The sequence below is a fragment of the Stegodyphus dumicola genome, chromosome 6, assembly GCF_044657685.1.
Source record: "Stegodyphus dumicola isolate Sdum_Otavi_A_Nest chromosome 6, ASM4465768v1".
NCBI classification, from domain to species: Eukaryota; Metazoa; Arthropoda; class Arachnida; order Araneae; family Eresidae; genus Stegodyphus; species Stegodyphus dumicola.
In genome coordinates, this window is record NC_140773.1 from 173,823,714 (window position 1) to 173,850,785 (window position 27,072).

General features: G+C 31.1%; 1 protein-coding gene across 2 annotated transcripts in view; it reads right to left on the reverse strand.

Annotated features, from left to right (window-relative positions):
- The window catches only part of LOC118182618 (uncharacterized), a 269,407-nt gene that overhangs the window by 11,926 nt on the left and 230,409 nt on the right, over positions 1-27,072 (reverse strand). For both annotated transcript variants that reach the window (XM_085819175.1, XM_085819174.1), the window contains exons 48-51: positions 23,493-23,540; positions 12,511-12,555; positions 12,347-12,400; positions 8,834-8,909 (exon numbers count right to left, since the gene is read on the reverse strand). In XM_085819175.1, coding sequence (XP_085675301.1) covers positions 8,834-8,909; positions 12,347-12,400; positions 12,511-12,555; positions 23,493-23,540 — 223 coding nt within the window. The remainder of the gene's footprint in view (positions 1-8,833; positions 8,910-12,346; positions 12,401-12,510; positions 12,556-23,492; positions 23,541-27,072) is intronic.

Genomic DNA, 27,072 nt, shown 5'->3' on the forward strand with positions numbered 1-27,072 from the left:
ATACATAATTCTGCAAGAAAGTGATCACTTCCAACGTTGGCGCAAACCCCTCTTTTATCGGCGGCGAGGGGGGGGGATTGCCATGCCATATGAAATTCCCTGACATTTTCCATGTAGCGTGGCTACCTGCTGCATGTATGCTAATTCAATAAATGTGTATCAATGATGAAGAAAATGCAGTTATTGCAATTACACAACACAGTTACTTTTTTTTTCATTTATAATAACAAAAGGCTTCCAATAAATAGAATTTGGGAAAAATTCTTCCCATTAAAAAACGTGCGCGTAAGACCTTGACTACTGCGCATATGCGTGAGCGCCAGTGCAGAATACGTTTTCGCCTGCGCGTTTAATGTATAACAGACGGTGTAAGCTAAAATTATCTAATTATCTATTTCAGTTAATGTTAATGATTGCGTTGTTCCTTAATCTTCAAATTGGATCGCGCTTATTATTTTTTGAAGACTGTAAGAGCAATTTTATAAAAGTAAACTTGAACTGTCGATTATGTCAAATAGAATTTCCGATGCTGGAACTTCCAAAAAATCTACAAAATGAAAGTATGTTTCGATGTCCAACAAACAAAAAGTGGAATTGCTGCAAAAAATGGATAAAGACATGAAGAATGTGACAGAGAGGTTAGTGAAAACGGAAAAATTTCGATTGACAAGTTAGTCGGTGTTCTCGGCACAGCAATTAACGGGACTTGAACAGCAGAACTTTGTAACTGAACAAGGAATTATGTCTTTTTATAGAATTAAAGAGAAAGTATTATCACATAAAACGAAGCAACTTAAACAACTTACATTGAAAGAAATGTTTAATAAAGTAAATAAATATTAAGCTTGCTTTTTTTTTTTTTTTTTTTTTTTTTTTTTTTTTTTTTTGTAAATTTTGATACTCTTAAGATCATAGTTGTTCTTTATTTCATAAATTACGATTTCATATTTTTAATTTTAGAATTTCTGCATGCCATCTTACGAAATTTGAACTGATGATCTATAATCCGGAAAAATCGACAATCCGGAATCGCCGAAGTCCCGACGAGTCCGGATTAACGACTTTTGACTGTATTATTTTATTTCACGTGATTTATATAACTATGCTAAATAGTCACAATCCAGAAAAGAATGAAATCAAATTAGGATTGCTGAACAGTAAAACTGGAGAACCCATGTGAAACATAATTTTATAATTAGATTACTGAAAATTTAAAAGAGAAATATGATTTTTTTTTAATACAGTCAAAAGTCGTTAATTCGGACCTCAAAGCTATAAACTTTCTGTTCATGTGTCGCGTTCACGCATGCGCATAGGCATTTACATGTGTGCATAATACGTTTACGGGTGCACATTTAATGTATAACGGGTGGTATACCCTAAGCTAAAATTTTTTAATTCAGTTTATGCTGCAGATTGCGTTGTTCCTTACAGGGTTGCCACTCAAACAGGAGAATGAAATTCCCTGACTTTTCCAGGTTTTCCAGGTGTGTTTCAAGAAAATTCCAGTCTATCCGCGTAATGTACGTTGGCTGTGCTAAGAGGTAAATTAATTATGGTATTACTTGTATTGTGTAGCAAATTCACTTAATTATTCAATAAATCCCAGAGGACATTTATTCTTAATTATTCTTGGTATACTTTGTTTGATAATTTTGTTTAGTTTTCCACTTAAGAAACTTAATAAAATTTAAGATATATATATTGGATAACAAATGTATGTTTTATTTAATTATTACTCATGATCATCACCAGTTCAACACGAGGCTAATCCGGTCCTTATAAATCACAACGCAATGCTAAATAGTTAGGTTAGATTTTAGGTAAATTTAATTTGTGTGAGGTATGTTCTTAAAACCTTAACACTTGAAAACACAAATATAATTATAATAGTTGTTGTTTTCTCCACTGAAGATTGAGATTAGAATCTTTCCAATCTGGAATAAAATAAGGCTTTTTTTGCAGACATTCTGCAGCTAAGCGAAAGAAAGAAATCTATTTTAATAAATTGAGGTATTTTATATTTATTTCGCAGCATACATAAGGAAAAAATATGCCCATTAAATTTCGTGATGGTATGTCATCATACTCCTATAGTTAATTTCAGGATTATGCCAGAGAAAATTTCCTGAAATTTGGAAATATTATTTACTAATAATAAATAAATTTAGAGGGAAGAAGCAACATTAAATTATATGAATAACATAAAAATAATTACTTAAAAATTGAATTAGAATAATCAACGATATTTTAGCGAATATAGTTATATTACATGGCTAGCCTAGATGACTGATTACTATTTTTTTTTATTTTACTGCAAAATGGCAAGGTATTTATTAAATAGAAAAAAAAAGGTTTAAAAAGATTTTGCGGTAAAATTCTAGTATACGGTAAGGCTTTGGCACGATTTTAAAAATTGTCGCCAAGACCAAAATGACCCGTTTACTGCGCATCAAGATGTCGCCAAATCCCATTGTTATTCTAACCAAAGAACGTCTATGTAAAGAAGAAAAGGTTCCATACAAGTAAAATGCTATTACGCCGCTAGAATGCGGAGGGAAAATTTGCCAAGGGATTTGGCGACGGAACCTGGCGGCCAGAATTTCCCTCTCCGCGATGTGTACAGGAAATTGAGAAACACGTGTTAAGAAGAAACGCTCTTTGACAAAAAGAAAACTACGAAAATCCGTTTTTAAATTATTGCGAAAAATCCAAGAAGAAACGTTTCATCAAAGGACGTTTCTTCTTGGATTTTTCGCAATAATTTTAAAAACGGATTTTCGTAGTTTTCCCCCCCTCTGAAAATAACTAATCCATGAATTAATTTACTTGCACCAAAAAATATTTTCTTTTCTTTTAGAGTTTAACCACTTGCGCTAAGACTAAACTTCACGGTTGCGGTGCCGTGCGCTACAATATAACAAGCGGTAAAGTGTCTCATTTACGCCGCTCCGCATCTGCGACTGCAATCCAGAGCTGTAACTCGAGAAATAAACAATCTCGTTGTTAGGCGACATGTGCACCACGTTATTTTCATTTTTGCGATAAATGCTTATCGCGGTTTGAGACAAAAGCATCTTGACGTGCGTGGCACGTCTTTTTAGCGCAAGTGGTTAAAGAAATTTTAAACGATATTCATTTTATGAACTCTTGATAACGTGACCTTCGAACTTCGACACCGGTTTCGAGCTTTGGTGACAGATATATCAGACATGCACAGCTGTTTCCCTCTATGATGGAACGGAGCCACAGCCACGTCTGTTGCAGAGAGGTTTTCCTTCTTTACAATACATATTCTTTGATTCTAACCTCCATAGTACCGTATACTAGGATTAAACCCATTTTGTTTCATACGAGAAAAGGTACTTTCTTTAGTTCATGCACTGCACATGCGATTCTCGAGAATACTGGAAACCAAAAGTTGCGGGAAAGTTGCTTTGCCTTTCTAAAAGACAATCAAATTGGAGCTGCGAAAATTGGCTCTATGCCAGTTACCCGAATGACACTCACGTGATACATAATTCGCCGAAAAAGTTACCTCTTCCGACGTCGGCGCAAAAATCGCTTTTTTTGGCGGGATCGTTGTATGAACTTCCCTGACTTTTCCAGATTTTGACAAAAATACTTAAATTCCCTGACTTTTCCCTGAATATTTTGGTCAATTTTCGAATTCCCTGACTTTTCCTGGTTCTCCCGGTAGCGTGGCAACCCTGTCCTTAATCTTCGAATTGGATCCGGTTTATTATTTTTTGCAGACTGTTAGAGCAATTTTTAAAAGTAAGCTTGAACTTTCGATTATGTCAAATAGAATTTCCGATATATATTTACTAATATGTAAAGGATCTACAAAGCAAAAGTATGTTTCGAAGTCGATTAAACAGAAAGTGGAACTGCTGCAAAAAATGGATAAAGGCATATCCTTTGATTATCTAATCATTCCGAAATATGTTTATCAATTTCACGCTGCTCTGCGGGGGAAGGGAAACGACGCGCAATGAATTAGAAGTTGATCTGTCAGCACCATCCTTATCTTCAGGGCAGATGTTTTATTTTATTTGGCTTATAATTCCTTACTAAATGTAGTATTTCATATCGATATACTCCGTCTTTGATACGATTTATATCAAGTTCCTCGTCATTATAATTCGCTTCCGATAGTGAAGAAAGTGACACAGAGGTTATTGAAAACAAAAAAATTTCAATTGACAAATTAGTCAGTATTCTCGACACAGCAATTATAGGACTTGAACAGCGGAACTTTGTAAATGAACAAGAAATTAGGTCTCTTTAATAGTAAAGAGAAAGTATTATCACATGAAACAAAGCAATTTAAATAACTTACATTGAAAGAAATGTTTAATAAAGTAAACAAATAAATATTAAGCCTTTTCTTTTTGTAAATTTTGATACCCTTTAGATCATAATTGTTCTTTATTTCATAAATTATGGTTTCATATTTTAATTTTATAATTTCTGCCTGCCATCTTACCAGATTTAAACTGATTATCTATAATCCGGAATTGCCGAAGTCCCGACAAGTCTGGATTAACAACTTTTGACTGTATATACTTAGCACACTTTGTACCGCAATTTCCGGAAGAAAGGCCGCATCAGCGTAAACGGCGCACTCGAGAAAAATGGCGGGGAAAAAATTAAAATTACACAGAAACGCCGCAATAGATTAAATTGTGCGTGTCATCGTCGTGGGTCGTATAGATGCAAAAACTCAACCTAAGTTCTGATATATGACATACCAGTTAAGAAAAATGCATGAAATGAAACCATAACTCAAAAATAAATTAAAGGTAAGCTTCTGTGCCATTTAGAGACATTTTCAAAAATTTTCCGCTCCCTAATTAAAAACTATCCAACAAGTACTTGTACCCAAACTGATGGGATCTGTATTTGGCAGAATGCCAAGAAAAATCCATTCATGCTGAAGGGGAAATACGTTAGAGTTCATTATTTCGAGGCAGGTGGAGTCGTGTCCGCCTTTGAAAAAAATTGCAGAAAAGGTAGGGGTGGGGAGAGGATGGGTCCTGGAAGATTCATCGAATGGCAGAGGAGAGAGACTATTGAAACTGATGAGAATGTTGATTTGAAAGGGGGAAGAATGTTATTGTTCTGAGATCTCGTTTAGGGTGAATAAGGCATGTAGGTCGGTTCAAGGGAAAGAATGTAAACAAAATAACGTTCGCAAAAAGCAACTGAGTGGTCTTTTGTGTGGGAACTGCACCAGTCTATGCACAATGACAAGGCCATCCAAACTATGTACAATGACCATCATAGGAAATATTTTATTTTTAGTGCACCTAAACGCCGCATGGGTAGAAACGCTGCACCCGCTGAAAATTTAAGTTTTAAACACGTAAATGCCGCGGCGTTTCTTCCGGAAATTACGGTACTTTTGTATAAAAACAAACAGTGCTAATTAACGAAGACGAATTCTCTTATACATTGTATATTCAAATAAATAAAATATATTGCTGTGATGATAAAAATTATATATATACATACATATATAAGCAGCTAAAGAATGCACATCTAACAAATTTTGTTTTTAAATGTTCCAATATTTGTTACTGAAATCATTTATACATCAAGAAAAATTAAAAATTTTATACAGTAAAGAGTAAGTTTTGAAAAACCAAAGCATGTTATTAATGCTTAAGGGAAAAGTCATATTTCATTGGCAGGATATTCGTTGCCAAGCACATAATATAACTGAGCACTGCCAGTTAGTTTACTTGAGGTTTGATGGCATGCAAGCTGGTAGGGTTTTCCTTGTGGCATGACTGTGAGTTATTTTCGTTAGAAATTTTTCTATGATTGAATTTCTTCTAGAGCAGATGTCATCACGTTTTTCTATAATTAACCATTGATAATTTTGTTATTTGCCATGTTGAACTTTATCTTTTTGGGAATAATTTCTCTGTAAAGTACTAGTAAAATATGTTCGAATGCTTTTAATAACATAATACAATACATAATACAAATCATTGTTCTTCAGAAATATGTTTTACAGTATTTTTCGGTAATCAAATTGAAAGAGGAAACACGCCAGTGTAAAATTCAAAATTTGGCAAATTTAGTTTAATAAGACTAACTATTTTAAGGGTATCAAACCCCTTCAAAAATCATTCTGCTAATAAGAGGAAGTTTCTAATTGCCCTCAAAACTGAATGTACAAAAATCTTTACCCCCTTTTTTTGCTAGCCTTTAATTTTTCCACAAACTTGCATGATATTGTTCTGTTTATAATGCATTATTGCACTGAACAACAATACACTCAATCCTCTTACCTTATAAAGTTTAGGCACCGCAATTAAAAGTCTGTTTTAGGACATGCAAGTAAAAAACTATTTCAGATGTCAGTACTACTTATGCTAAGAATTCAAAATGTTTAAAAGAAAACTTTCCACAGAACATCTCAATTTCTTTCCAAGCAAAGATCACATGTATTATTTCTATAGTAAAACCAAGCTTCTCTTTATCTAACCTCATAAAATATGATACCACTAAATGAAGTCATTTTTAAAGAGTTTTATTTAATTTGTTTTCTCTGATGTTTGTTTGGGTCAAACCTTCAAAATAAAATTTTATCTTGGAATTTTCACATATACATATCCATATTAATAAAGAAGTATTTAAAGGAAATGTTTGCAATTAAATTAATCTTGCATAGCCTTGTTTAACAGTAAAACTAATCAGTACAGTTGTTTTATCTTTATTCTAAGAAGAAAAATATATAAGAAAAATAATGTTCCAAATGGGAAATTTTCAGTATTTGATAATTTTTTTTTAAAACTATTTTTCAAACTAATATTTTTTAGTGCTATTACAATTGCTAAGAGCGATGTATTTATTCCATTATTGTTAGCAGCCTTCTTATTTTAAGATATAACAAGATAAGATTTCTCAATTAATGGGGAATTAAATGCTGAATGCAAAAGTGTGTCATGGCTCCCAACAAATGTGACACCTGCCATACTGATTAAAATGAATAATTCTTTTGCATTGAACTGTAGGGATTTTCTCTTTTTTATTGTCTCCTGCCCACACATTCTACAGGTTGAAGTATATAAAATAAAATGGACAAGCAACTTTTTATATTAAATGACTTTATATAAAGTCAATATATGTTAAATGAAACAAGAAATAAAAAATGTTTAGCTGTAATTACATTCTTGATCACATATGACTTTTAAAAAGTGTTTTCACATATATTTCATTTTTAGTTACTAGCGAATATGAATAAGAATGCATTTTAAAACATAATAATTAAGCTTTGAAAATTAAATATGGGAATAAGGAAGATACAATCCGCATTTAGGGAAGATAATTCACATCATTAACAATTTTAACATTTCATAAAAAAAAAAAAAAAAAAAAAAAGAAAGAAAGAAAGAAAGAAAGAAAGTTGCCAATAAATAAATAAAAATCAAATGTGATAACTCTACAAAAGAAAAAAAGGTGAAAATACTGCATGCAGTTGTCATTTATATTGTGACCAATTATGAAGATGGATTCCCCCCCCCCCTATGCTTCCAGGTTGCATTTAAAGCCATTTTCTTTGATGCATAAGAAGAAACAGCGAGAGGAGGGGGCAACACCTGATTAACTTTCTAAATCTAATAAAGTTTTTGTTTCATATAATATTCAATACTGCCTAGCAGCTGAGCTAGACTGGAGAAAGAGAAAGTAGCAATGGAACAGTAAACTTAAATTTCTTAGAGTAAGCATAATAAGTATACACATCACTTTAAATAATCACACCAGCAATGATTGCTTGTGAGGCATTTCAGTGAGCCAGACAATGAAAAAAATGCAAATCATTTCATATTTTAGAACTATAAAGCAAGTTTGAGGAGGATATCTGACTTAAGATTATCAAAAAGGAAATCACAGAAAAAATAACTTCAATGTAATTTTAAAATCAAACATTGAATTACTTAAAACAGATCAAATAGCTTTAATTAGATTAAAATTTAGTTTATTAAGACAAGTTAACATTACATTTTAATGGATTTGTCAGTAGGAATTATTCAACATGACTTATCAAAATTCCTTTGCATATGCATCAAATGTAATAGGGCACAAACAGGTTTTGAAAGACACTAACAATCACAATATTGTATTCTTCTCTTCCAGTATATTTAAATAAACTGTGGGGAAAAAAAAAAAAAAAAAAAAAAAAAAAATAAGACATCAGGGAGGTGTCTCCCAGCCATAAAAAGGAAAAGCATTCCCAAAATAAATAAGAAAGAAATCAAGAAAATGCACAGCAGAAATCACATTTCAAATAACATTATTATGCAATTAATCTTATAAATGTATTTGTGTCCTTTTTTTCTCATTGATGCAGACCTTCTAAAAGCCATCATTTGCTTAAGTGTCAGATAATGTAAAAAAGAATGAAAAATACTATAAATCTTTATGTTATCAATGGCAAACTATGTTTAACTTTCTTAAATAAAACTTATTTATTTCAAACAGTATATAAGTGGTAACATCTGCTTCAACCCATTTTGAAAATTGAAGACCAGATAAGATAGAATAATTAGGATATTCTAACTGCAGTTCTGACTCTGCAAATTATCATGCATTACACAATGCAGTTATTTAAATAAACCAATTAAACCTTTCTGCAAACAATATCAAATATTTTTGTTATTAAATCCATATGACTCCAAATAATAGAAAAACATGTTAGACACTTTATGATAATAATATAATAAAATTCCCACATAACGAATTTATTATTCACATTAAAGCAACAAGAAGTTATACATCTTTTCTGTAGAGGGTAAGACTTCAAAGAAAAATTCCATACCTAAATTTCGAACTTTAGAATTAAATGCATTTGCAATTTTTCGAACAGGAGAATTCTCTTGTTCCACCTCTTGCAGCTGAAAAATAAAATGATAATCTTAAAAAAAATTTTGGCAATAAAATTCTAAATGTTTCAAAAATTCATTCAGACATTTGAAATGTTTTAGAGAAATTTTCTGATGAAGATAAAAAATGCAGGCAAAATGAAAAATACGTTTGTTCATACAAACTGAAGAGCAAAATCTTTAGACTTGCCGGTATTTATATTTTCAGCAGCTTATAATATTCATAAAAAGTATTTGCAGTATTTCTATTGAAGTTCAACCTTCCGTTTTTATGATCGAGCAATATCTTTGATTAAAATAATGAACTAGTTAGAAAATTAAATGCGAATAGCAGAATATTTCTATACATTTAATGTGAGGTAGCTCAAAAATCCAGTTCATCGAAACCATTAAAAAAAAGGGGGGGGAGAGACTGTTCATTTTGAAGTTAGGTATACTCAGCAAACTTACATACTTGGCAACTGATGGGGCAAGTACATTTTGAGAATTTATGATAATACATCATTCACAATAAATGATTCTTTTGGTGTTCAGTGTGAAACAGAGGAACTAAGGACAGCACTAGATTACTACATTTATTATAACAGACAACCTCCTTGTTTAATGACTTCTTAATTAAGTTATATGTTTCCAAAGAAAAATGAAGTACATTATAAGGTATTTCTCCCGCTTTCCTAGAGTGCTTTCGTGGTATAGTGGTTCTGCATGCTGGGCCGGTATTCCAGAGGTCCGTGGTTCGATTACCAGCGAAGGTGGTTGCTATTTTTCATGTTTCTTGCTTCCAAAAAATCCTAATATCTCTACAGTGGTGCTCAAACTAAAATGGGTGTTTGATAAGGTTTCTCCGCACCCAGAATTTGGCGATTGGGTCCCCTAAAAACCCCAATTGCCCTTTAAAAAGGGGAGTATATAAGGTATTTCTCCCACTTTCCTAGCGTGCCTTTGTGGTGTAGTGGTTCTACACACTGGGCCGGTATTCCAGAGGTCCATGGTTCGATTCCTGGCAAAGGCGGTTGTTATTTTTCATCTTCCAAAAAATCCTAATATCTCTACATTTCTAAAAAGGAGGGGCTAACAAAAGTACATTTCTAAAGAGAAGGGTGAACAGCTTACTCACAGGTACAAAAGAGAAGCAATGTGCTCATAAATAATTGTGTCAGTTCTGAAGAGGATGAAACACTTCATGCAAGCAAGAAAAAGATTACAATAACTCTTTGTTTTCGTTTCTAGAGAGATAAATTTTGTTTATTGGTTGCAATTTTACACATATTTAGGTCACTGGCCTTTTGTAACATGCTCTGATTTTTTCTGAAATTACTTTTCCCTCATTACTATTTCATTGTCTTTTCAAAATCTTTGGGCTGATTGGGAATCCTTAGTTTGATCAAATTAGTTAAATCATTATTTTTACAAAAAGGAAAATAATTACTTTGATAACATATTTGTATTTCAATATGAGAAAAAGAACAATTTTTTATTTTAAATTCTCTCTCTTAATTTTCCCAGAATTTGTTTAACTGATAAATTTCTTAAACCCTTAATTGTCATGAATGTGCCAAGATAATCGAAGTCAACAAAAGATGTGCGAGTATTGAGGGAGTTTTGAGCTCAGTGATGATTGCATTTACAGGTAATCATTTAGGTTTAAAACGTGTTGGCAGCTGTGCAAGTAAACGAATCCACACCTTGACATTTTCCGCTTATGAAAAAGAAATTTCTAAAGTATACCCTTTTTCATCTTTATTTGACAGATTTTGACTAATTACATTAAAGAAAATACTTATATTTTGACCAGGACTAATAAGAATAAAAAGTACAAAATTAATTGCATAAAAATACTTTAAAATAAAATTATGAAACAATCAGTTTTTAAATTTTCTCTTAATTTTTAACAGATAAAAACTGCACAAATTGGACATTTTTATGCTATTCCCATTTAACAGCTTTTCAGCAGCCTCTAGGAATCCATAAAATTGAGAGCACCATTATCTGCTAAGAATCTTATTTGATTTAAAATTCGAACTGATGCATACATATTACAATTTAAACAATCTGAAATTTTTTTTATTAAAAATAAAAATATATGATTTAAAACAATAAGCATTAAAATACTGACAGAATTTCATATTAGTCTTTGTAAAGACATGCTTTATGAATTTTTTAAAAACCATATGGCAATGCAATGTTTTTTGTTATCAAGCCCCCCAATACATTAGAATAACAGTGAAAGAAAAACAAATCCTCGATTCTCGTCGCCAAAACTCAAAAGTCACATGATAACTAAAAATAAACTGCGCTCGTACTTGCAGCACCATCTGCATCAACTTAAATTTAACAATAACACAATCAGTTTGTTTTTCCCAATTTATATAACTCTTACCTTCCAATTCCATCATGGCAAGCATTGTATAGAATTCCTAAGACCTTGTCAGCAGAAAGAGTTATTTTTAGTTTCAGCATAGTCAAAATTTATTATTCTATCTGTGGAAAAAACCCTATTGCTCTTTTTACCATCAATGGTAACTTTTTTACTCTCAGGTATTAAGAAAGACCAGCATTACGAAATTCACTACAATTTTCACAACTATTTTTCAGATTCTTAAATAGGAAACAAATTACGTTGACTCATTTCTTCAATAATATCAAGTATAACAACCAATTTTATTAAATACAGCATAAAACATTTTCAAATAAGAATTAAGCAACTCCTCATCAAACCTGCCTGTTCATATTTTAACCCTTAAGGAAATTTTTGCAATTTCTGCTCATTTATAGATTAAAATAAAACATCCCATCATTCCATCTAGAAATAAAATTTCTTCTCTTTTCAACAACAACAACAAAAAAAAAAAAAAAAAAAAAAAAAAAAAAAAAAAAAAAAAAAGGTTAAAATCAATTATGATTATTTTTGAATAAAAATTTGATGCAGCATTGGACTGGCTGTTTAATGGACCAGAATACAACTCTGGTGTGTTAGCTATGAAGAAGTGCAGATTTAAATTCTGGTGACTACTTTTTGTGGGGATATATCAAGGATCAAATTTTCCTTTTCCTCACTTTTCTGAAGTTTGGTTGACCTTACAATATATCATAGCAGATACTACAACTCTTAATTTTCACATGTTGACACATATTTGGGAAAATATTATTACATTAATATATTATGTTATAAAAATGTACACATACAGGATGTCTGTAATTCATCCATGTAAACTTCATGACATATTCTAACAAATGTAATTTTAGCTGTGCTATGAAAATTCTTACTTCTCCAAAACTTTGAAAAGTGTCTATTTCTTTAGGCAAATCCTGTATTAACACTGCTTCTTGATATCAAAGATATGAGAAATAGCAAAAAGAATCATAAAAATCAGTCAGATCAAAAATATAAGTTTTTCAGAAAAATGGAAAAGTTTCATATTAAGAAATAAAAGTAAACAGAAGTGTACCTTTCTACGAGATGTGCGCTTTATTGGTACCTTAAATTCTTCATCTTCCTGTTTCTAAAAAATATATAACTCAACATGTCAATTTTTTTGGTCAGATTTCAAGATATACATATATATATTAAATTCTTGAAACTTCAAAAATCTGTTAAAAATTTCAGTCTTACCCTTTTGCGTGGTATTTTAGAAGGCAGTTTTCCTGTATCAGAGACCTGTATTAAAAAAGAGAGAAAAAAAGAATTAACAAAATGCATAAACACTAGCATAAAAGTACAGTTGAAATGCAGGCAAATTCTATTTCAATCCAGAAACATTTAGCTTATTTACAATTGAAAAGCAAATGTGACATGCATCTGATAATCGCAAAATGTGCCATTTTCAGATGTCTTCCATTTTTCAGCTAGCTACTTATTCAATCTAATTTGTAATTTAGAAAAAACATAGCTTATTTACATCTTTAGACTCTGATTCAGCATTTTTAAAATAGGCACAGATATTATGCCTAAGTTACATTAAATGTCTAAAATAACAGATGAAAACTGCTAAAAAGAAAATTTAAAACATATACAGCCAAAAGTCGTTAATTCGGACACCCATAATCTGGAATGATCTATAATTCGGACCTCAAAGCTACAAACTTTCTGCGCATGCATCGCGTTCACGCATGCGCACAGGCGTTTAAGAGTGCGCGTAAGACCTTTAAGGCTGCGAATATGTTTGTGCGCATGCGTGTTTAATGTTTAATGGAGGTATAAGCTAAGCTAAAATTATCTAATTCAGTTAATGTTGCAGATTGCGTTGTTCCTTAATCTTCGAATTGGATCCGGCTTATTATTTTTTGCAGACTGTTAGAGCAATTTCATAAAAGTAAGCTTGAACTTTCGATTATGTCGAATAGAATTTCCGATATATATTTACTAATATGTAATTTGTATCTACAAAGCGAGAGTATGTTTTGAAATCCGAAATCTGTTTATCAATTTCACGCCGCGGATTGGAAGTTGATCTGTCAGCACTATCCTTATCTTCAGGGCAGATGTTTTTATTTTATTTGGCTTATATTCCTTACTAAGTATAGTATTGGCGTCTTTGATATGATTTAAATCAAGTTCCTCGTCATTATAATTCGCTTCCGATAAGTGAAGAAAGTGACCCAGAGGTTATTGAAAACGAAAACATTTCGATTGACAAATTAGTCGGTATTCTCAACACAGCAAATTATAGGACTTGAACAGCGGAACTTTGCAACTAAACAAGAAATTATGTCTGTTTAATAGAATTAAAGAGAAAGTATTATCACATGAAACGAAGCAACTTACATTGAAAGAAATGTTTAATAAAGTAAACAAATAAATATTAAGCTTTTTCTTTTTGTAAATTTTGATACCCTTTAGATCATAATTGTTCTTTATTTCATAAATTACAGTTTCATATTTTTAATTTTGTAATTTCTGCATGCCATCCTACCAGATTTAAACTGATGATCTATAATCCGGAATCGCCGAAGTCCCGACGAGTCCGGATTAACGACTTTTGACTGTATCTTGCAGCTCTCTCACTGAATTTGATTCACAATGTATTTGCTTGCAACAAAAATAATGAATCCCTATTAAATGGTCTGCTTAAAATTACAAAATATGTAGATGTAGCATGTTATATTACCTAGTTTAAGATTAATTAGAAAATATACTTTTAAGTTCTTTTTCACTGATACTTTGAAGATAATTTTCAATTAGAAATTTCCATATTCTTAAACAACAGCATGCCACAATGGATTAAAATGTACTTTTTATTGCTCTTTCCCACATTAAATATTCTGCAACTTCTTCAAGCAAAGGTTGCTAATAAATCAGCTAGTAATCTAAGCCAACTGTTGCAGAGACAGGGTTCATACACATTTCCTTACATGAAAATTAAGGACTTTTAAGGACCATCAAAGAAAAAATTAAGGACCTATCAGCAAACAACAAAAAAAAAAAAAAAAAAAAAAAAAAAAAAAAAAAAAACGAATAGAATAAAGCAATTATCCATACAACCGACTTCATGCTTGTAATTTCACTTTAAGAAACTAACAGAAGTGTGTATTATGCACTATTATTAAATTCAATTTAATACTTACCATAAAACAATTTTGAAAATTAAACTTACTCCCTACAAGTTATGAAGCAGATAACATTAAATTAGGAACATAATTTCTTGAAAAACATGTATAAGTGTATTTTACACTAATAACAGTCACTATTTTAGAGATTTAATGATTATTATTTAACTTATTTGATATTTATTTAAACACAGTCAACTACTATTATAATCACAATGTAAGAATATTTTGCAGATTAAAATAACTGATTTGTAAACATATAATTTATTTCCTTGGTTTTTTTGAAAGATACTAGAATAATAAACTGTACAATAAAAGATACAAAACATTTGTGCTTTTTTTAAATCTGAAATCTTTTCAGGTATTTTAACATCTAATTTATTTATGTCTATTTCCTTTTCTTTAACTATTCTTCTAAGTTTATTTGCTTTGATAAACAAATCAATGTTCCTGCTGGTCTCAACTTCATCTGCTAAAGCATCTACTTCTTCATTAATATCTTTAATGTCCCTTTGAAGAAATTTTTTCTTCTGCTTCATATAATCAATTTCTTCCTCAATAATATTTCTTTTCCTCTTTGAATTTTCAGATTTAGTTAAAGATTTTTGTTCTTCTAAATACTGCATATATTTAGACCTCGCAGAAGCTGCTGCTGATCTCATTTCTTTATTAATTTCGATATTACGAACACCTCCAGAAAATTTTATGTAATCAAATACTGTGCATTGAAAAATGTATGATGAGTCACTTAAATTTTCAATTTCAATTGCTTTATTTACAGAGAAGCCCCTTTCCACAGAGGCCTGTCCATGTGACAAGATAAGAATCATTTTCACTATTTTCCATAGCTTTGAATAGTGAAAATCATGAAAATAAGAAGTGAGAAATGTGTCAAGAGAAAGATTTTGAGGATTAAAAGTAGAAAATTCATGTAAATTTGTCTTAACTACTTTGTTTAGAAACTCTCCAAACTGCAGCAGAATTTCATCACAATCATCTTGTGAAACACGTTTATTCCGCATTAATACCGTTAGAACTAGTTTCATTTTGTTCTGGGTTTTTTTCGGACTTTTAACCATCAATCGCGGGTCTATACAAGATGCATTTCGAATAAGAGAATAATTTATTGGACATTTAGACATTAAGTGTTGTACCATTGTTGACCTTCTTGTTTCAATGCAAAACTTTCAGCTTGTGAAATGTCCTTCTTGCGGCATTTATCATTCATTAACTGCTCAGCAATGAATCCCAAATAAACTTTACTTTTATCATTATAACAATTTGGATCATTAAAATTAAATTTATAAAGATTTTCTGCTTTAGTTATTTTTGAATATTCTAGTTTCAAAATTTTAAAGCGCTGAAGGCAATCATTTACAAGTTTTAAGATATCTTCAGCAAAACAGGGAATAAGTGGTTTATCACTTTGATAATATTCAAGGAAAGACAATAATATTTTCGATAGAGAGGGGGAAAAAAAATTATAAGAAATGTTTTATCTTTAGTTGGCTCCAAAATATTTGAGAAGGATTTCGATGATTTTTTTTTAAAACTTCCCCATTTCAACTCTTTTAATGTACAGTAGCAAGTCATCCCATATTTCAATGGCTCTTTCAACTGCTGGGACATTTTGCAACCATTGATAAAAGCAGAACTTCACAGGTAGCTTTTTTAAGCAAGATATACTTAAAAAATCTTCACGTCTTGCAGGAGAATCTTTAAAAATCCAATATAAGGAGGATAAGAATGATGGAATGTCCCAGCCAATGGATGACATCCCATGCTTGAAAGCATTGTTAAGAATGTGTAAACCGCATGTCCCTAATGTCAAGCACTGAATGTTATATTCCTTTGTCAAGTCCTGTTGCAATAAATCATAAAATTTCCAGTTTACTGCAGGACCATCCATTGATATTTGTAAGAGTTATGACAAGTCTAGTTTTTCAACACATTCATAATATTTGGATAAAATAATTTCACTTGTTGCATGCCCTATAAATGCAGAAGTAAGGTACTGAGTGCTGGCGTTATTTTCGTGATGCCAGTACCTCACATGAATATCTAGTTGCTTCTTTTGATTTGTCAGATTAAGAGTCTCATCAAATAGTAATGTAAAAAACTCAGCATTTTTACAATGCTTTAGTAACAAAGTTTTAAAATAAGGGCCAAGACCAAAATAACAGATATAAGCACATTTCTTTTCACCACATGAAAACTGTTTTGCAATGGAACTATCCGGGAACATTTTAGTGAATAACGGCCCAATATCATCGCACGATTTAAAAGAATAGTGGCTTTTGATGCACTTAAAAGCCCACAATATTTCTGCATCTGTAACTTCAGATTTGAAAAGAAAAGAATTGATTTTATTATTTTCTACACTTATTGATGTTGAATTAGCAGTTACATCTTTTCCTGAAGTGGATGGTTCTTCTAACTTGACAAAATTCATGATACTGTTAGAAGAAACTTTGCAGTTGAGAAGGGAGAGATGTTTTGCACCTAAAACATTACATGCAAGGCATTAGTAAAATTAAGTATCGCATATATATGTATATAATGTATGTATATATATATATATATATATATATATATATATAATAAGAAATGTATACTGAAAATATACATTTTTTACTAAATATATATGTGTATATATATATTATACAGTACAAAGTCCGAGATCCGGACATCCAATATCTGGAATGATCTAAAATCCGGACCTCAAAGCCACCACCAACCAATTTTTTAGGGCTTTTTTGGAGGGAAGGGGTTATGCTTTACGCATGCGCATTAGATTTTTTTCCTCATCATAAAAAAACATGCTGGAAATCCCGATTCTTAATCTCAGTTTGGCGCTAAATAAAATATCTCACTATTGAATAATTATTTTAGCATAAATTTGTGTGATTAGTAACTTGACTCCATAGCTGCATATCTGCTTGGCATAATCTCAAACCGAAACATTTGTTAATTTTACACCAACTAATATTTTATATCCTTGATGCAGAAATCGCGAATCATTATTTATTGTATTTTGCTTTCATTACCGCATGTTTATCAACGGATGACAACTTGATTGATGACTCATGCAGCGATGTCAAATAATAGAATATTATCCGATTACAGATTTAAGTTGAATGTGCTAAAATGTTGACAAGGGGAGATTTAACAGAAATTTCTTTCATTATGCTAAAAACAGATTTTGTTAATGATACTCATAGGACAAACGATTATATTTAGTGCTATTTGAATTAAGAATAACTGATTTGTTATTCACATAAAGCCAGAACCAGCGCCAGAGCTCGCATGGCTGCACCAGGCAGCATAATTTAGGGAAGTTAAACAGAAGTTTTTCATTGCGATGACAATGCCCCAATCATCAATCAATTAGCGGAAGGCGAAATCTGTAGTATGGTTCTAAATCCAGAAAATACAACTACTGATAGTGAAGAAAGTAACAGAGAGGTTACTGAACAAGAAAAAATTTTGATTGACAAGTTATTCGGAATTCTCGACACAGCAATTACAGGACTTGAACAATGGAACTTAATAACTGAACAAGAATTTATATGTCTATAGTATTAGTCTAAAGTATTAGCAGAGAAAACAAATCAAACAACTCACATTGAAAGAAATGTTTAATAAAGTAAACATATAAATATTAAGCTCTTTTCTTTTGTAAATTTTGATCCCTTTAAATCATAAATGCTCCATTATTTCATAAATCACGATTTCATATTTTCAATTTTATAATTTCTACGTACCATCTTAGTAGATTTAAAATGATCAATTTTTTAATTAGTTAGTTGTTTTCAACTAATAATTGTATCGCCCTTAGCAAAAATAATGCATTACTATTAACAGCATAGGATTAAACCAAATACTTAATTGTCTATTGAAGCTTCAAAACGTATTTCCGAACTTCACTTTTTCTCGGCTAGCGCTACCGAATTTGTCCTTGGCGACCTAAAATCGAAATGGAGCCAACAGATTTCTCGCGAAATCGATAACAGACCATCTGCAGAAATAAACTCATAATCCCGATATCCTATACATATAGTATGTGCAAAAAAGAATAAACTCCGTAGAAGGTGATAAAAAATTAATTTATGGCTTAATTGAAACAAACACAGAAATTAAGCTAAGCAAAACCGTATAAAAACAAATTGAAATGATAAAACGAAACTTAATTTTCATGTGAATTTTCAGCACTGACTCTCCCATTCTAGAAATTTCATTTTGTTTCAGACAAAGACCACATTTAGCTTTATAAGAATTGTCATCCATCAATATCCAATCTTTGTAGTCAGCTTGATGAGGCCACAGTTTATTGAAAATGCACTTTCCAGGCATATCGTTCCTATTGGCATCGGAAGGGTTGTGGCCTTCCAGGTTGGGACTGCTCTAATTTTGGCAAATATTTTCAGAATCCCCCCCCTTTTTTTTTCTCGAGCACCTTCATCATCACTTTCGCCTCTTAAAGAACTTCCGGCTTCACGCTTTCGTCACAATCTGCCCAAATTTATGGCTAACATTTGTTTCGAAAGATCGGGTGAATAGCCAATCAGACACCGATACTTTCGTTCGGGTAGCTAATTGTCTTTTTTTTTTTTTTTTTTTATCGTTTGCAATGCAAATCCGCCAACAGATTGGTTAAGAGCCGTGTAATTTTAATTCTATATTCATGAGAAATCGCAATTCACACTGAGAATGGCAATCATTAGAAATGATAAGAAATGTCAAATGAGCAAAATTAAGGACCGTTTATTCATTTTGGCCAAAATTAAGGACTTTTAAGGACCAAAAATCATTTTTGAAAAAATTAAGGACTTTTAAGGACCGTACGAACCCTGAGAGATGTGATGGTTTTTCCCAGCTGAGAGGAAGGGAGAAAGCTACATTGCTGACTTTTTCCTGCCTCATGCTTAACATGCACCTTTGAAGATTTATTGGATGAAGAACTGGGTTTATTCTAACTGGAACACAATAACTTACTGTACCTCTAATAATTATATAAATAGGTTCTAATCTATAAAACCAATGAGACTGGCCAATATAACTTAATATTATGCTTCCACTGCTGCTGCTAATAAATTTAATGCACTTTTTAATACTGATGTAAACACCATGGACACTGATATTCAAGCTCAGCAGGTATATACACAGCAACTTGCACAGACTTGAAATTACTTACAATTTTTTTCAAGACAAGATACAGATAATTTCAACAATACATAACTGCATACTTCCTGACCCATGTTACTAAAAAATCAGGAAATTTTTCTCCTAATTTTTTAGTGAAAAAAATTATGACAAAAATATATTTTTTAATTATGAATGAACTTTAAATAGTTACAAATAAATATCTAAAAGTCCAGATATTAATTCTTAGATGCAAACAGTACAAAGATATATACTTACGCGTTAAAAAACGTTTTTATTATTTGCATCTTTTAACAAAAAATACTACTTTAATCAGTTTTCATACAAATGCTATGAACAGTGAAAGACTTTGCTTTCATTAAGAAAGAAATTTAGTTTTTTTTTCCACAGCAGTTGCCATGTAGGTCTGCTTTTGCATAATACATGCTTTTCTAATTTGTCATTACTAATATTAGATCCAAATTTAGTCTAATACTGGTCTAGGGAAAAGATCCTGAAATTGCAGAAAGTTAATTAAAGGTTGCTTGCTCGCATAGAACAAAGCAGACCTATTTTTTATATTTTACATATATACGACACCAGTCTCCAAAGGGTTTTCAGTTCAGAAGCATACCATCATGAAGGGGTTAATGTTTCTCGGTCAGCTCATTCACATGATAGCTAACATAATGTTCAATCTGAAAAATGCTGAAACCACAACAGCTACCTTTATTATATATATATATATATAATTTTTTTGGTAGTAGTTGTTATAAATATATAGACCTACATGCATGGGTATTCTTTGGGGCAGCTCTCTTAAAAGATTTAATACTCTACATTGCTTTAAATGCTCATACTAATACAGTAATAACACTATCAGCCATGATACACAAAAATCAAGAGTACCATGTCTGTTAAACCATAAATGAACATTCACCATAAGTAACTTGAAAAATTAAAAAAGAATTAATCCTACTAATCATATTACTGATACCAGTTCTTAGCCAAGGGACTTATTTATTATTATTTTTTTTAAAGTAGAAAAAAAGGGACCAGTTTGAGAATGAGTAAATAAGATACATGTGAAGCTTGGACCAATTACAATTCCTCCCTTTAAATATTTTCCTTCAATGATTTTAATCAAAGACATATACTAAAAAGTGTTTTCAGTCACCAAATATCAAAGACCAGATATTTATTATATCTAGTTCCTAACAAACCAGTATATCTACAGCTTTAATATAGGAAGCTACATAAAAACAAATATTGCTTAATAAACATTAATACTGAATAATAAATATAAAATCATAAAAATCATTTTAAAAATTGGTACTACTTATTGGTAAATTTGTAACTGTAAATAAATATCCCTTCATCTTACATATATTGCATGAAAGTTGATATACCATACATTTCCAAATATATGCCGAAAGAGCCTTTATTCAACAAAAATTTACCTAAAATTCAAAATCCATATATAAGCTGAAATGGGGGGGGGGAATCTTGTAATGCTTAACCCATTAGTCGCTGGTGTTGTGTTGACGCAACGGTCAAAATAAATGTGTATATAAAAATAACTACCTAAGATATTTTATACCAGCAGATAATTTTGTGTAGGGAATATTATGAAGATTATTTCTGTAAAAAAATATTTGCCTTCAACAATCATTTTGTTTATAATAATTAATCTCATACTTTAAGCAAAATTTTCGAACGGGTGTTTTTGCTGAAAATATTTAATGAAAGAATTGCCGTCTTTATGAGTGATCTATTTTTAGTCAAGATCACCATTTATCAGAACATTACATCAGTCAGATGTCTATATTTGTGTTGGGAAAGGAGGGAAAACAGGTTTTGCGTTGACGCAACGTCAGCAGGAAACGGATAGTCAATCCCTTTTTCACTCATTCCTTTCCATGTTCTGGTTGTTTAAAAAATGCCTAGAACGAGGTATCTTACATTAGAAGAAGCCCTTCAAAGATTTTTTGATGAAGAAACAGATGATGATAATGTTAATAATGACCAGAATGAAACTGATATTGTTGTTGTTCCGCCAGAAATTGCAGAGGCTAGTGACGAAGAAGAAAGGAATAGCAATGTTTTAAATAATGATAATGATATTTTACCAAATGATACTGCTGGGGAAGTTGAAATTCACGTAAAAAGTAAGTTTCAGCCTTCTAAAAGCAGTTATAGTCATACTAAAAAGTTTAAAAACCAGAAGACTGAAATCTTGAAGTGGATAAAAAAGGAACTGTTAGTTATGTCTCAGGAACAATATGAAGAAAAAGATAGAAGAGAAATTATAAAAGACAAAACACAAGGTAAAACTGGTGCACAGATTTTTGATTTTCTTTTTGGTTTAGACATTTACTCTCTTCTTGTTGAACAGACAAATATATGGGGGGAAATAAATTTATGGCATCTGAAGCCTATATGAGAAGATTTATTGGGAATATTATTGCTTACAGGATATCATTCTTTACCTCAAGAAAAAATGTATTGGTCTTTTGATAAGGACATTTCTGTTCCTGTTGTACGAGAATTGATATCACGTTTACAGTACAGGAATATGAATCAGAATTTGCATTTGACAATAGTCAAATTGGCAATACTGATAAATTATATGACGTGAGATCGTATCTAAACTTACTAAATATCACCACTTTTTACTACTGGAAATATAAAGTTTCTTTCAGATTTCAGACGCGGGAATGCATTATTCTTTTCGCAAACTCCTATTGAGATTGTAGAATTAGCCAGAAATAGATCAGCAACAGAAAGACCTAGCAAATTCAGCAATTGCAGGGAGATGGTAGACATTTTATCGTAAAGTCCGTTGATAACAAAAGACTTTGTTGTAAAGAGTACCATAGCCAGAGTGTTTATAGATGCAAAGTATGTAATGTAGCTTTACATCATGATTGTAATGAAGCTTTTCATGCTTGAATCTTCCAAAAGAAATAATCTGTATTTGTAAAAGAAATACATGCATATTTTAATATTAAATTAATTACAAGTAAAGTGATTTGTAGATTTATAAAACGTTATACAGCTAAAAAGTAATCCTGCGCTCCACTCCAAAGAAACATCACACGAGTACAATCCTACTCACTAAACATCCGTAGTCTTATTCCGCTGACGTTGCCGGAACGCAAAACTCGCTTTTTCCACAGGTAAGAGCATTTTTTTTATTATTTTCAATGTAAATTTATGTTATAAATGCTTAATTTATTATTATTTTCATGAGAAAAGAAAAGTTCCTTGTAGTTTTGGCGATTAATGGGTTAAACATCTTGGCAAGCAAACAAAACAGGTGGAATATTTCGCAATGAAATTATTGTAAAGTAAATGCCAGATTTGGCAGCGACAATAGTTTTAACTTTGGTAACCCTGCCTAAAAGCTAGGCCATTTTTTCCATTCTTTGTTTCTTGAATATTTTCAGTGGTATATGTATTAGTCTTATTTTTGTTTTGGTGATGATGTAATAAACCAGCATTATGACCAATTTTGAAAGCAAAACAATCCATTTTCATAAAACAAATATCTTACTTAATTTTAAATTACTTTCCCCCATAGATTTTAGGAATACAATATCATTAGCATGCAGCTAATAAGAACATATCTACGTGTTTTGTGTGATTAATGGATCTGAATACAAGCCTACCCCATAATTTAGCCTTCGAAAAAGTTCCAAAAATGTTCAGCTTGTATATGTTTAAAAAAATGCTAAATAAATTAATTTTTACAAAAAATTTAACTTGTCGGTTGATATTAAGGCAAAGCATGTAGGTAGAACCTGTCAAACAATGATTAAAATAAGTTATCTAAAGATCACATGAACAAAAGGTGTTTAGTATTTTAATGAACTTGTATGAAAATGCAAAAACAAAGTTGCTTGCCTTTTTTACTTGTGTTTCTTTTGCTGACTCAAAATCTTCATCAGAGCTCTGAAACAGGCAAAAAATTATGAAGATGAGAAGTTTAGACATATAATACAGTATAAAGTCTGTAATCCAGGCGTTGGGACTTTGGCGATTCCAGATTATAGATCATCAATTTAAATCTGGTAAGATGGCATGCAAAAATTATACAATTAAAAATATGAAACCATAATTTACGAAATAAAGAGCAATTATGATCTAAAAGGTATAAAATTTTACAAGAGCTTAATATTTATTTGTTTATTTTATTAAACAATTTTTTCAACGTGCATATGCGTAAAGCATACAAAAAAAAGTTTGTGGCTTTGAGGTCCGGATTATAGATTATTCCGGATAATGGACGTCCGGATTACAGACTTTGTACTGTATACATGCAAATATAAAATACTGTTGTACTGAGTCTACAGCAATCTTTGTATAATGAGATATTTTATGCAGCAAGATACCTTGATAAGTATCGAGAAGTAATAAGATTTTCGGGTTATCAAGTGGTTTTTTTAATTCTTCAAAAGAGTTCCAGTTATCAATTACACCACAGATTCAAGTTATTTTCTATCACCATCCCTGCTACTCCAGTCATGAAATTTAGTATATGGTTCTATTAAACCCTCTCTTTGCACAAATTTATTATTATTATATATAATATACAGGATGTCTATAATTAAAGAATATTTCAAAGCTGTCTACAAGTGAAACCATTAACCAGAAAATTGAAAAATTTTGTGGCGGACATAATGAAAAGATGAGAATTTCTTTCAGCAAGAATATTCCACAAGATCTTATGGACAGTTGAACATAGCTTATCCAGTACCTCTGCTAGCCTGAAAGTTTGAGTTGTGTCATCTACGAACTGAAGCGTAATCTTGTACTGCTTCTGCAGAAACTAGTTTTCTTCCTCTTTCAGGATGAACAAAAAAAGATCCTGTTTTTTTTCCAATTTCATTAAGCTTTGAAATAAGGTTCTTTAATTATAGACACCGTGCATATATGTTACACATAATTTTTGCATTTATATTATGAGAATAGGGAGGGGGGATTAGCTTTGCATACTTACACAGCAATAATGATAAATAAAGCAAATTAAACAGACATGCCTGAATATTAATACGTAACCAATTTGCTACTACTGAAAAGCTTTATCAGAAAATTTATTATAATAATAAACTCAATATTGTAATAATAAGAAAATGAAGCAAATATAACATACACAAATGGATGGTATAAAAAGTCCTTTGTAATCCCTTAGGCAGGTAGCCCTTACATGCTCATTATTATTACTATCAATGAACTACAAATCAAATCCATTGCTGGTATCAATCAATCTTTAATCTGACTTCCAATACAAATGCGGACATGAATGCCTCGTTTGTGTCATTTGTTAACATGAATTAGTTTATATATTACCGAGTGCTTCGGCTATTTCAAAACGTCCTTCTGATTTCAGAATATAATACAGGGTTCATACACATTCCTGCACACAGAAATTAAGTACTTTTAAAGACCATTAATGAAAAAATTAAATCAGCAAATGGGAGCTGAATAAATTCAATTAAAGATATTATTTATGCCTGAACTTCACTTTTGTAATATCATCCTAAAAATAAAATAGATCCATAACTAGGAAGCATTACTATTAAACATAATTATTAATAATTTTGAGAATAAAATTAACTCTATGAAATTTATCAAGTAGCATTAAATATTTTACACTTATAACAGTTCGACATATTTGAAAGAAGATAAATGACATTTTATTTGCGATTTACTAAGAGTTGGCTTTATGTTGATAATTTTTGCGTCTCATTTTGTCACATACTTTCTCACTCTAAAGGTTTAAATAGCAGGTAGATTTCACGTCAAGCGGCATAGGTTAAAATGAGAAGTAAAAATCAATGATTCATAACAAAAGACTAGCTGTTCTCACCATTGCTGTTTGCCTAGACAGAGACCTGCTGATCAGAACAAACCTGAAGGGTCTGATCTAGGCACGGTTGGCAAGTTTTGAAAGTTAGTGAGGCTCTGCCTGACGCAATTAGTGTTGCAACTTCTGTAGAGTTCCAGGGGTTGTAACCCAGGTAATAATACTTTAAGGTTCCAATAAGCCAAAGCACCAGAGTGATAAGTTGTTTTGTATTACTTCAAAGTCTCACTAAATGCGAAGAATAAGTTTTACATGAATCATCAATTAGATAACATCAGTCATTATGAATTTACAAGGAGACTTTTAAATTTTATTTATTTTTTAACAAAATTTGTTAAAAAAGCCCTTTTAAAATCACAATCTAATAAAATTTCACAGTTTAAAATACATGTAATTTATGACATTGATTCTTAAACAATATTTGGATAATTACACATTAAAACCTACAAAACATTTACGTTTTGCAACAACAACACTCAACAAAATATTTATGCTTCCTTTTAATTTGAAGCCTTCCCAGACATTTTGGCTAATTTATATCAATTTCCTTCTCTTTAAGCATCTTTTCTAACAATCAGAAATTTGCCTCAATACGCAAACCAATGTTCTCAATATTTTCTGCTTGCTTTATCTCCTAACTTGTAAACCTCTTCACAATGTACCTATGATTGTTTATTTGATCTGTTAAAAGTTAAATAGTCCAAAATATCCACACAGATGTGAAGCAAATTATTGCTATGTCTGAAAGTAACTACAAAGTAAGACAAAGGCTTAAATAAGCCTCTTATTTAAAAAGAACTTAGACCGTAAATGCATGTTCTTATGCTAACAAAGTCAATTACAGCTTGTGGTGATGTAATTAAACAAGAAGAGTCAAATTCAAACTAAAAACGTAGACTCCTGGTCAAAGATTATAAACATAATTTTAATGTATGATAGCTCAGTAACTTTATCATCATAACAAATTGAAATGTCAGTAGTGATAATCCAAAGTAGTTACAAATGTTCAGAGCTGGCAGGAACTAATGCAGCGAACAAGCGGTAGTCAAACATATTCTGTCTTATACTCCAAAAATCTCAGTTTAAAAACTGTCTAAGTGATTGCATTCTGATCAGGAAAGCAAAATGTGAAATTATGGTAAAGGCTGAAATTATAAACAATTGGGTAATTTACATAACAGTAATTGTACATATCTTTGAAGAAAAATTTTCTTTCTCTTTATGCATTCAGTTCCTTTTCATTTTAGAATTTTTGGATTTAAAGATTTCTAATATTATTTAAGAGGGAAAAAAATGCATTTAGAATGTATAGACAATATTGGTAATTTTATTTCATTAGTCATATGAACATTCAGAGGAAATATGAAATATATATGGTAAGGACCGGTTACAGAGCTGGTGTGGCAGAATTTTTCGAATTTAGTCACACACCAAGCAACAAAATCTAGAAATGACAAAATTTTAAGAATTTAAAGCAGGCACTGGAAGCAGAATTTAAAATGAAATAATTGATGTTAACGCATACATTTTGGATAGGTTAACTTCGCCATTGCCGGAACAAGTCCTTAATGTAAAGCATATAGAATACATTAAATCTATTCCGTTAGCGGATCCGAA